We start from the raw sequence: 11071 nt of genomic DNA on the forward strand, positions 1-11071 counted from the left end.
AGATCAGTCACAAAGTAAACCAACAAACGCATGAAAAAACTACACTAAAACAATTCCTGGAATAGTAAAACAGCAGTAAAGCGTGCAGGAGCAGGCAGAGGAGGTAGATGTGGAATGTACGTGGGATGTTGCTCAGTGGAAAGATTGTGCTGTGAGTTTTATTAAATCTTTGTCTTCCTGTGAGTTATGGTCATGATTCCCTCGGACCTTTCTCTCACAGGACATTCATGTATGTGTTTATGACTGTCTCTCACTGCCAGTGGCAACAGAGGAAATGCATTGTTTTATATGAACGACATGAAACTGCAAAGTGCAACAGTGAGCAACAGTTCCCTCTACTGTTCACAGCTGTGCATTGTGTAGGCACGGCAAGCTGCTTTACCTGAGACTCATACAGAAAAGAGAGCCATCTTTGAAGCCGGTGGTGAGGAGTGTGAGGCCGTCTGCGGAGAAAGACACACTCTGGACTCCACCAAGACGGAACGAATGACATTGAAGCTCGATGTACCGATCCTGAAGGTGTAATATTAGTCCACAGAAAATTAAAACAAAAATCAAAATGTTCACAAGAAAAAAATTATGAAATGAGTTCCTACCATGCAAGCAGTTTCTCTAATCCGTAGTAAACCATCTTGGCCTACAGAAGCCAACCATAAGCGATGAGGAGACAAAACGAGAGAGGCAGGGCCCAGCAGATGACCTCTCACTTCCTGGTTTGGTTTCAGCTCGACCACCTGTTGGCTGGAGAAATGGTCTGTGACCTGAGGAGATTAATCAGGGAGCAGGGTAGTGCTTTACTATACATTAAAACAAAGATTAAGAACACATACCTTCCCTTTCTATTTATATTTGGAAAAACTCACTGTGATGCTTTACTTTTTTTTTTTTTTTTACAAAAACAAATAATTCTGAGCACATTAGATGGCAGCAAACCTCAGGAAGCTGAAATCGCTGGAGTGTTTTATTCTTGTGGCAGTAAGCGAAGACTTCACTGACTCCCAGAACACAGGATGTAAGTGGATGATGCACTTTGTATCTGAATACTTCGAGGAAGCGAGTGGACAGACACCCATGTTGATCTACACAATCTGGACCTGCAGGACAGCAGAGGCATTGTAACATGTGAAGGGAAGCAGATAAATATATGACTGTAATTCCACATATCTACATACAAGCACTGCTACTGAGGGTTTCTTCAGAAGCTGGCCTTTGCGCTTCTGTTTGCACCACAGAAGTGCTGTGTCACAGAAAATAGTCAATAAAATATCTCTATAAACATTGTTAAAGAATGCAGTCTATCAACCACATTTTTTATCTTCAATTGTAGTGAATCATCATCAGCTGCTACTGGTGACTTTAACTAGCTATCAGATTATCACATAGATGATACACCAGAGTCATATGTTTAAGTTATATAACTTTTGGGTGGTGCAACTGGTGACTCTGACCACACCCTTGGCTTAGAATTTGCACTTTCCTCTAGATATTTCTCTGTGTCATGGTCCGTGCCTTTCAACACAGTTTCCCAGGCTGCTGTATAAACAAAGGGCATTAAGCACTCAGCTCCTCTTTTTAACAATGTTAACGACAAGTCTAAACATTTGGACACAAAAATGTCCTGGTAAGTGCTTGTGGTTGTCTTTATCGAGACAAAATTGAAGTCTACTGTTGAAGCATCTCCTCAGATAAACTATATTTGTGGGCTTAAAACAATGAAAACAGAAGGAGTAGTAGAATCCCAGTAGACAGTAGATAGAGACTCTATTGTTTTCTGGAAGTAAAGTAAAATACAGGGCACCAAGTGACACGCAAATCTTGAATTTGGCTTAATTCCGCCAATCACCCTTCAAAATCCTCCTCGCCTACAGGAGATGATTCATCATCTGCTCGTTGTGAAATAAATTCTTACCTTTCTCCTGCTGTTGTAAAGTATGCGGGTGGACCTCCCTAGTCTCTGCTTGAATTTGTTGAATTGCTCAGTCAACACCTCATGATTTTTATGATTAATGTGTCAGACATAAGAGCCTCATATTGCCTATAGCCCCACCAGAGCATTCAGATTATCTATTACTCATCGCTCACTCTTTTCCTGATGGATGACAGGTAATTTTACGATAACTTGCGTTCTGATTTGACCTCTTTTACCTTGGAGGACCCTGTACCTGGTCCAGGTCACGTCTGTTACACAAACATAATTGGTGCCAATTTTTCAAATGTTTTTCATTCATTGAAGAAGGTGCTTGGTACTGCTATGATAATACTGATGCAAGATTTATTGTGTCTAATTTCTGTTGCATCAAATTTGGTGTTGCAGCTGAAATCTTTTTAGAGCTGGTTCAAAAACACCAATGATACTGACTCATGAGTAAAAGACTGTTATTTACTCTCTAATTTGGAGTTTTGATTGGATTGTTTTTGAGACTTAATGCATTCGAACTTCTCCCAAGTGTCTCTCATCACAGAGCCCAAGTTTGCTCATGCTTTGTGAGGGTAAAAGTTTAAAAAACAACCTTAGGTGTAAAGGGCTGAAAACAACTTCTGAGCAATTTCTAAAATGCTTCTAAAAATCTATAGATTAAGTCTGAAATTCATCGACTCCATCGGTGCTGTACCTGCAAGGTTCCCTGTAGGCAGACAGAGCACTGTGAGCAGACTGCCTTCCTGATTTCTGTCCTCTTGTCCAGCACACAGTGTAAGAACTTTGACCTTCTGACAGTCCCTGATGTACTGAGTGGAAAGTGACAAAATACGTCCAGGAATAACTGGAAAAGAAAATCACACAATAATAGGACAATATATTGCTATAAATCTATGCATCAGTTCTTAGTCACAGTGAGCTTTGCAGTGATTTAGTGTACACGGTAGAGCGGTACATGTTTTCATCTTTGGAAAGAAAGAGGATTTACCTGTGTATCCTATGACTGAAAACAATGTCGAAGGCTTTGCATCAATGACATAAATATGTGAATCTGAGGCAGTGGTGAGAAGGTAGTGACCCTCTTGATCAAAGCTATAAAAGCACAAACACTTTCATTTACTTTTCTGATCAAAAATAAAAGAGCAGTTGCATTTTTTAGGTGTTACAGGTAGAAATATTTCATGCTTTTACTTTAGAAATGTATGATAAGATCCTTGGACACTAGTTAAGTGTTAAACTGAAACTCCATGGTTTCACAGCGATGGAGGATGCTTACACTAGTTGATCCACAGCAGTGTGGTAGAGCTGAACCTGGTGCACCAGGCGAGGCTGCTGCTCATCATTCAGGTCAATGAAGAGAACGTTTCCTGAGGCTGTTCCAACAGCTGCGTAATGTGCAATAGGACAGCAGGCTAGACTTGTCACCTAAACAGACACAGATTCATTTTTTCTGCACATGTTTAAAACAAAATTCTTTCCCAATATTTTTAAATACGTAATTGTCTGGTTAATTTAAAGTAATTTCTAAACAATAATCATAGAGCAATTGTATTGAAGTGGCACAAAACACATGTTCCAAATCTTCATATGTCGCCAATCTGACCTCAGCTTGAAGAAACAGCGAACTGATGCAGATACCATCTGAGGACCACAGCTGCAGTTCTCCAGACTCCCTCAATGACTGTAACAGGAAAAAACACAAATATCACAGATACTGATTTGAATTGTATACCATTACATCATTGCAAGACACTGAAATTCTTGAGTAACACAAATGCCTTACCACACAGATATTCCTGTTAGTGTGCAACAAAGTTGCTGACACAAAGTTGCCACTGAGAACATCCAGGACCTTCACAATCTCGTCTGACTGGGCTGAGTTCAGCTTATAAATCTGCCCCTGAAAACAAGAGGCCAGATTTAGTTTTCAGTGTGTCTTTTCTCTCAAGTAATCAGGGTTTACTTATGGAAAAAAAACTTCTGACACCCTCCCCAAAGATGTTTTAGGGAGTGCCAGAGAAGGGTATCAAAAGAATATATATTTTTAACAACTTTTGTTCAGTGGGGTTTCATTTGGTCAAGCATAATAGACATTTTAGCACAGAAAATGGTCAGAAATGACAGGAAAATGCATTTTGGTTATTTAAGGTCATGCAGACTCATTGCCTTGACTTTACTGCTGTGCATAGTCATGCCCCAAAGGCAGATTCTAAGCCATGTTATTACTACATGGAAAACCAAGTGTTTGCTATGGTATATTTAAGTACTCACTGATTTAGAAGATAAAAGTAATGTCTCCTGACCAGGGAAGTACATCACAGTGGTGACAGGTCTTTCCAGTTGCCATGTTCGTGTAATGTTGATCTGAGCTCCTTTGATCTGCAGACAGTGCACTCTACTTTCCTGTAATAAATAGCCATTTTAAAGTGCATTTAAGTGAGATTAATGGAGGATCCGTTATGCCTGAAGAGGTCATACAGATGTTAAAAGGTGCATGAGTTTGTACCTTCCCTGCAGCGATCAGATTGTTCTTATTAAAGGTTAGGCTTTGAAAGCTGCTCTCCTGGAGTTCAGGGATGGCATTAGCAGCTGAACAAAAATAAAACACAAAGAGCACGTCAAATGTTGTTTCCCATGCCAAATAAAATTAGGCAACAGAAATATTTCCAGTGACTTTTCAAATATCTACCACATCCCAGTGTTCATGTTTGTTTACTTGTGGGGTTGAAGAGAACTGAGACAGAAAGGCTTTCTGGTTCAACAAGGAGCAGAAAGCCCTCCACACAGCCCACATAAAGCTCTGATGTGGCTGTCCAGCAGATGGCAGAAGGAGTCAGTCTGGCTCTGGTACAAAGTTTAGTCTGTACAAACACATGGGGAATTGGGTAACAGTTTACATTTTTTTCACTGACTGACAGCTTTCCCAACAAACAGATAGCTTCACAAACATATAACGTTTTCAAAGTTTATTTTGTGAGTGGAAAGGTGTCCGTAACAATTCTTTGTCTCCCTTGAGATGTACGAGGCATCTCTGCAGCAAAATTAGGAATTTTGTTGCTCACCATATGAAGGGTGGGTGACAGTCTCTCACCAATGGAGCCATCTTTTGCTGGAAGCTCTATCACACTGCATCACAACAAATACGACACACACGGAAATAATATGACTGCTACACTTGCTGCTTATGAAGTTAATCTTTTCAAAAAATTCACATGCAATGCACAGAAAATATCGTGTACATATATTACTGTAGATTTTAGGTAAATGCTTGTGCAGCCAGCTGTGCTTTACCTTGGTTTCAGGACATGAAAGCTGGCACTCTTCTCTATATTCCAGACAGTGAGGGAGGTAGCACCTAAAGCACAAAGCTGGTGCCAGTTCAAGGGGTTGAAAACCAAAGAAATGACATCTTTTCCAGGTTGTGGTTGTGTACAAAGTGATTCAGCATTTTCCCAGTTCCTGCATTGCACAGTCATGATTACAGCGACAAAACAGCTCCACCAGAATAAACAAAACACAAGATAGTGGCACACAGAATAGATATACTACTGCTTTCAGTGCCTTACCAGACTGTAATGGTGTGGTCAGGAAGAGCAGAGCAACAGGCCAAATAAGGACCACCATCACATAATGCCAGAGATGTGTAGTCCAGTTGGGCTGTTCCTACAAAAAGAACCAATTGAGTGGGATTTATGTGAGAAGATAAATGTACAATAGAAGAGATGCATCCAAACTAACAAAGAGCAATGCATGATTCAGCAAATAATAGCTAAATGTATGGTAGTTGTAGATTTATCTAGTCTGATCTGATCTGGGAGACAATATCACCTTACCTTTTAGCTCATTCTTCAGCTGAAGCTCGGGGAAATTGTACACAAATATAGAGGGGGATAGTTTTTGCTCAGAGAAAGCAAACATCCGACTCTTGCTGATTGCTGTCAATGCACCAACGCCTCTGCAAGGAGTCTGAAACACACTTTGAGTTTTTGTCTCCATGTTCACGAAACAGATATGACTCCCACATATGTAACATACTGTTTTATTGTCCACAAAGTCGATACTCTTGTTTGTAAAGCCTTGTATCCACCTGGAGGTAGTAAAACATTTGCTAATATTAGCTAACATCAGCATGTACGGTCTTGTGTATGTGAATTGTACCAAAATAAGAAAGAAATACAAGATAGGGGCTGTAGCGGTACATACCTGACTTCTAAACTTCCAATGTCGTCCATTTTATAATGAGCATGTAACTAAATTAGCGACAAAATAAAATTTAACTGTTTCTCAAACACACAACAAACAAACTAATCAGCGAGTCCTTGCGTATCCATAGTAACCTCAAGATACCATTCTTAGATGTCATTGGCTGGAACTTGGTTGGACACGCCCACCCCGGAATAAGCGTACAAATTAAATAAGCCGTACTTCAGTGTGAGCTGCTCCTTCTCTTCCCGTTAATGTTGCACGTTTCTGCCAGGGCTTTTTTTTGTCGCTTCATTGCACACTTTAGCTGTAGAGATGGTTTCTGAGAAGTCTTTGGCCAAAGGTAAGACGTAAAATAATTACGACCAACTGAAAAGGTGTCTTTTATGCTGTCTTTTCTTGTGCTAACAGGGGGAATTACCCACGTTTTAACTTCTAAAATCTGTCAAGTTTATATTGTTTTGAACTTACTGCTTTGCATAACATTTAAATCTGGTTGAACTCGTTATGAAGCTGATATGTTGCATGCTCTTCCCGTCTCTCACTCATTTCTTCTGTCTTTACTTGCTGCGAAATCTCAGAATCAAACAGGAAGCAAATAGTATAAACAAAATTTGCAAAGTCATCCTGACTGCACACTGGACCTCCTCCCACCTAATGCAGCGTAAAGGTAGATAACGGGAGTATCCAGTCCTAGTTATAAACTTTTTTGCCATGACTATTAATTGTACTGTTGAATATGGTAGGTTTTGGCAGTGTTGAACTTAAAGCGTAATTTATTTGATTTGTCTAGGTTATAATATTAGCAGAAGGGTTTGATACATATTTTGCCAAGTCACCATGACTCAGCACTATAATCTCCCAGTTTTATTTTAAGGACTTTTTATAGCTCAATAATCACCAAATTACTGCAGCTATCAACTGGCTCCTGCTGGTCATACTAGAACCCTGGGTTTGATATAAAAGAAACAGTTATAATTTTAAGAAATTTATATTAGTAAAAACAAATCCAATAACTTACATTAACACTCTTATGCACTGTAAACAAATTAAACTCTGTAGAACCGTCAACTGGAGACTTTAGAATGCAGCTGTATTGACTTTACGCTGTGCCACAGATGATAAGAGAAAATCAAGAACGGGCTCCAGCCAGGTTCATGAACGTCTACAACTGAACCATTTGAAAGACGGCTGTAGATGGATGCGTTTAACAGCACGATCTTGTCCCCAAAATGTTCACTGACTTCACCAAGGCCTTTATGAAGAGATGAACAACATTGAACAAGCCAGCAGTGACAACCTCATTAACTCTGTGCTGCAGATGTGTGGCTCATTTCTGATTTATGATCCTTTATCACTTGCAATATAGCGTGCAATTAAATGGAAATGGGTCCTTTCTGTTGTAGAGATGCTGAGGGCTGCAGCAACAAATACTATTCTTTTACGGTAAAAACATTCGATAGAGTTTAATAAAAATATTAGATGCTGCTTTTAAATTTCAGTTCACTATAACTCCTTTCTATAAAGTGGAGTAGTTTAATCTGCAACTGTGTTTTATAGATATAAAATTATCTGTGTTTAGTGTGAAGAAGATTAATCTGCAGAAACGTTAACTCTGTAGATAAATGAAGAGCATAAAACTCAAAATGCAAGTTCACTGTTGCAGTTTACACTCATCCCTGTTTAGATACATATAATGTGGATCACTCCACAACTCACTCCTTCTGATTCTCATACATGTCTTCAAATACATAAAAACACTTGTGAGTTTTGACAGTAATCACAAAATCTTAAACAAGTACAGTAAGTTGTGGAAATATTGTGTTTATGGTAGCAACTACAAATCATCGTTGTTTCAAAGTTGCCCTTCCTTATAAAAAAAAATGCATTTTTTTTCTTCTTCTTTCAGGAAGTGCTGCACCAGGTCCGGTGCCCCAAGACAAAATCAGAATTTACAGCATGAGATTCTGCCCTTTTGCCCAGAGAGCTAGATTAGTGCTTGCAGCCAAAGGAATCAAGTAAGGATGTTATTTAATAACCACTGCATTATTGTTACATAAAGAAAATATTCCTGTAATCTTTGGTCAAAATATTCAGCAAAACCTGCTTTTATGTTTCAGCCATGAGACCGTTAACATAAACCTGAAAGAGAAACCTGACTGGTTCCTCGCGAAGAACCCCCTCGGCCTCGTCCCAGTACTGGAGACGTCTGCTGGAGAGATCATCTATGAGTCTCCCATCACCTGTGACTACCTGGATGAAGTTTATGCTGGGAAGAAGCTGCTTCCTTCCTCTCCTTATGGCAAAGCTCAACAGAAGATGATGCTGGAGCACTATTCCAAGGCAGGTTGCATGAAATCTTGGGTTCTGTGTGTTTGTCCCTTAATGCCATCATCAAATAACCACATTAATATTTTCTGCAGGTGGTACCATTATTCTACAGGATCCCAGCGGGGAGACGGAACGGCGATGATGTCTCAGGCCTGGAAACTGAACTGAAAGAGAAGTTTGGCAAACTCAATGAGGTACGTCACAAAGCTTAGTCCTCTGATTTCTTCATATATTCTGACATGTGATAGAATGTAAAGACAAAACTGTCCTGAGTGAAAGACAATGTGTGAATCATCCATGTGTCAGTGAGCGTTAGACAATACTGATGAATGAAATGTTAATTTTCAGTATCTGGTTAAAAAGAAGTCAAAGTTCTATGGTGGGGATTCCATCACAATGATCGACTACATGATGTGGCCGTGGTTTGAGAGGCTGGAGGCCCTTCGGCTGGAACAGTAAGTAATCTTTAAATACATTTAAAAATAAATGTTTTATTTATGGAGCCATTTAGAGACACTCAAGAGAAGGAAACTGTACAAATATATGACAAAAGTCAGGCTTATGCACAATACAGGGCAGAGAAAGTGTCACATTTAGAGTTGAATACAGACTGTTGGCCACATTACATATTTTGTTGGTTTTTGAAGCATAAGATAGTGGAATTTGTTCAATTCATCCATCCACAGCACTTGTCTCCAGAATTACTATGGCTTCTAACTTCAGACATTAAAAGTTTTCTTGTGCCTCCTCTATGCAAACCCTGTCGGTGCTTCATCACTGCCAGCAGACATACAGTTGTATCGAACATTCTTGATTTTCCAGATTTTGACTCCCACAGCTTCCATTCACCATCACTTCTTAATGGCATTTCCAACAGCAGAAATTACATTCTGGAAGTGCTTTGATATGTGCACTGATGAATGTATATTACATGGTTTAGGTGTGCATGCTGTGGTTCGACTAACATATGCCTTATACATTTTGCTGCGTGCTTGACTCAGGGTTTAAACCGTCAGTGGTCTTACAAACTCTTGGCAGCCTCACGTTTTTGATGGTGTCTGATGTGGTAATCCAGTGTCGCATGGGAATATTGAACTGAAGCTCAACTTTAAAAACAATATTGCAAATCAAAATGTAATCGCGATTCAATATTTTCCCCAAATCATCAGCCTCAGCTAACAATTGTTGACCCAACTGAGAAGTCAGAAGTGTCGATAACAAGCCAAACAACCAAAAGAAACTTTAAGACTTTTCGAGTAGAGAAGCGCCCAAAATCTGGCCAACCACATAAAAGGAGTAAAAGGAGCAGCTTAAAACCAATTTTGCATGGCCATGTTGATTTTAGGCCTGAAAACGGCAAAAATGTCAACTATGTTACAAAAAGTCCCGCAATTATATATTGACCCATTTCCTCCTACTTCAACAAGGAACAAAATATAATTGGGCCAAACTTTTGCATAAGACTGTATGTTCATGCCCTGTGATTTCATCTGCCGTAAATAATTTCTCTTCCTTTGTGTCAGCTGCATGGACGGCACTCCTGAGCTGAAGAAGTGGACAGAGCGCATGCGGGAGGACCCAGCTGTCAAAGCCTGCATGTTTGGAACGGACGCCTACAAGGTCTTCTTGGAGTCCAACGCTGCCGGGAAACCCGACTATGACTATGGCCTTTAGAAAATTCTGGCCAAAGCCCAAACCGTCCATTTATGATCATAGCTTAAGTTTTCTTCTTTTTTTTTTTTTCCAACTCAAAGATGTAATAACAGTTCCAAAGAGCCAAAATGTGTTTTCAATGCACATTTACAAGGTATTTTGCTATCAGAGGAAAAGATGGAGTCTCTGTAATGGAAATGACATACAATAATTGCTTAACTCAGGGTGTTTTCAATAATCCAAAGCATCACTGAAAATAAAATCTGTCCATGCCATGACTCTGGCCTGAATATGAATTATCTGTTTGTCATACAAATGCATTAAAAACATCATGTTTTCCCCCAGGTTAACACAAGTTGGCCTAAAGATCTGACATCAATACAGTAGAAGTATCACAGAAAAAAAATGAAGAAATAAGCTGCAAAAAGGAACAAAAAAAAAAAAAAGAAGAGAACATTAGAACTCTTAATAGCTGCCATCAGACTTGTAGCAGTATGACTGAAAAACAAAACACTGCTGTACTGTTTGGTAAATGCTGTTACTGTTTGGACCTGCACAGCATGAGAGGTATTTCTGTTAGAAAGCATTTCTAAAACTATTTTTCATGTAGATTACTTGTTGCTACTTCTTATAGGGGCAGAGGGACATCATTGACCAATCAAACACTATTTTTGGTACTGGATGTTACATAAAACTGAATTCACTGCTGAACAACAGCTGCGTAATGTGCAATAGGACAGCAGGCTAGACTTGTCACCTAAACAGACAGATTAATTGCTTTTCACATGTTTAAAACTAAATTTTGTCTCAATATTCTTTTAAAAAGTAATTCTTTGGTTAATATAAAGTCATTTATAGACAATAATCATAGAACACTTGTACTAAAATGGCACATTGCACATGTTCCAATTGTTCATATGTTGTAAATCTGACCTCAGCTTGAAGAAACAGCAAACTGACACAGAT

General features: G+C 39.2%; 2 protein-coding genes across 5 annotated transcripts in view; one reads left to right on the forward strand and one right to left on the reverse strand.

Annotated features, from left to right (window-relative positions):
• cfap43 (cilia and flagella associated protein 43) overlaps positions 1–11071 on the reverse strand; it is a 28418-nt gene that overhangs the window by 9831 nt on the left and 7516 nt on the right. For 2 of the 4 annotated variants that reach the window (XM_051959958.1, XM_051959959.1), the window contains 13 exons: positions 5210–5377; positions 4981–5044; positions 4635–4779; positions 4425–4507; positions 4190–4321; positions 3702–3818; positions 3522–3599; positions 3195–3343; positions 2907–3010; positions 2613–2762; positions 934–1094; positions 597–761; positions 383–513 (listed from right to left, as the gene is read on the reverse strand). In XM_051959958.1, coding sequence (XP_051815918.1) covers positions 383–513; positions 597–761; positions 934–1094; positions 2613–2762; positions 2907–3010; positions 3195–3343; positions 3522–3599; positions 3702–3818; positions 4190–4321; positions 4425–4507; positions 4635–4779; positions 4981–4983 — 1418 coding nt within the window. In that variant the 5' untranslated portion in view covers positions 4984–5044; positions 5210–5377. Of the gene's footprint in view, positions 1–382; positions 514–596; positions 762–933; positions 1095–2612; positions 2763–2906; positions 3011–3194; positions 3344–3521; positions 3600–3701; positions 3819–4189; positions 4322–4424; positions 4508–4634; positions 4780–4980; positions 5045–5209; positions 5378–5484; positions 5582–5751; positions 6006–6121; positions 6243–11071 lie in introns of those variants that run through there. The other 2 variants (XM_051959956.1, XM_051959957.1) reach the window with 2 other exon arrangements.
• Positions 6327–10383, forward strand: LOC110945232 (glutathione S-transferase omega-1-like). Its single transcript, XM_051959961.1, has 6 exons — positions 6327–6464; positions 8031–8139; positions 8242–8464; positions 8545–8646; positions 8801–8907; positions 9976–10383. Exons 1-6 carry the CDS (start codon positions 6437–6439, stop codon positions 10124–10126), a joined length of 720 nt encoding a protein of 239 aa, XP_051815921.1. The 5' UTR covers positions 6327–6436; the 3' UTR covers positions 10127–10383.

The sequence above is a fragment of the Acanthochromis polyacanthus genome, chromosome 15 (genome assembly GCF_021347895.1).
Source record: "Acanthochromis polyacanthus isolate Apoly-LR-REF ecotype Palm Island chromosome 15, KAUST_Apoly_ChrSc, whole genome shotgun sequence".
NCBI classification, from domain to species: domain Eukaryota; kingdom Metazoa; phylum Chordata; class Actinopteri; family Pomacentridae; genus Acanthochromis; species Acanthochromis polyacanthus.

Coding starts and splice junctions, on each gene's coding strand:
- LOC110945232 (XM_051959961.1), top strand. CDS start 6,437: ATGGTTTCTGAGAAGTCTTTGGCCAAAG. Junction 8,647..8,800: donor AGTTTGGCAAACTCAATGAG/GTACGTCACAAA, acceptor GTTAATTTTCAG/TATCTGGTTAAAAAGAAGTC. Junction 8,908..9,975: donor GAGGCCCTTCGGCTGGAACA/GTAAGTAATCTT, acceptor CCTTTGTGTCAG/CTGCATGGACGGCACTCCTG.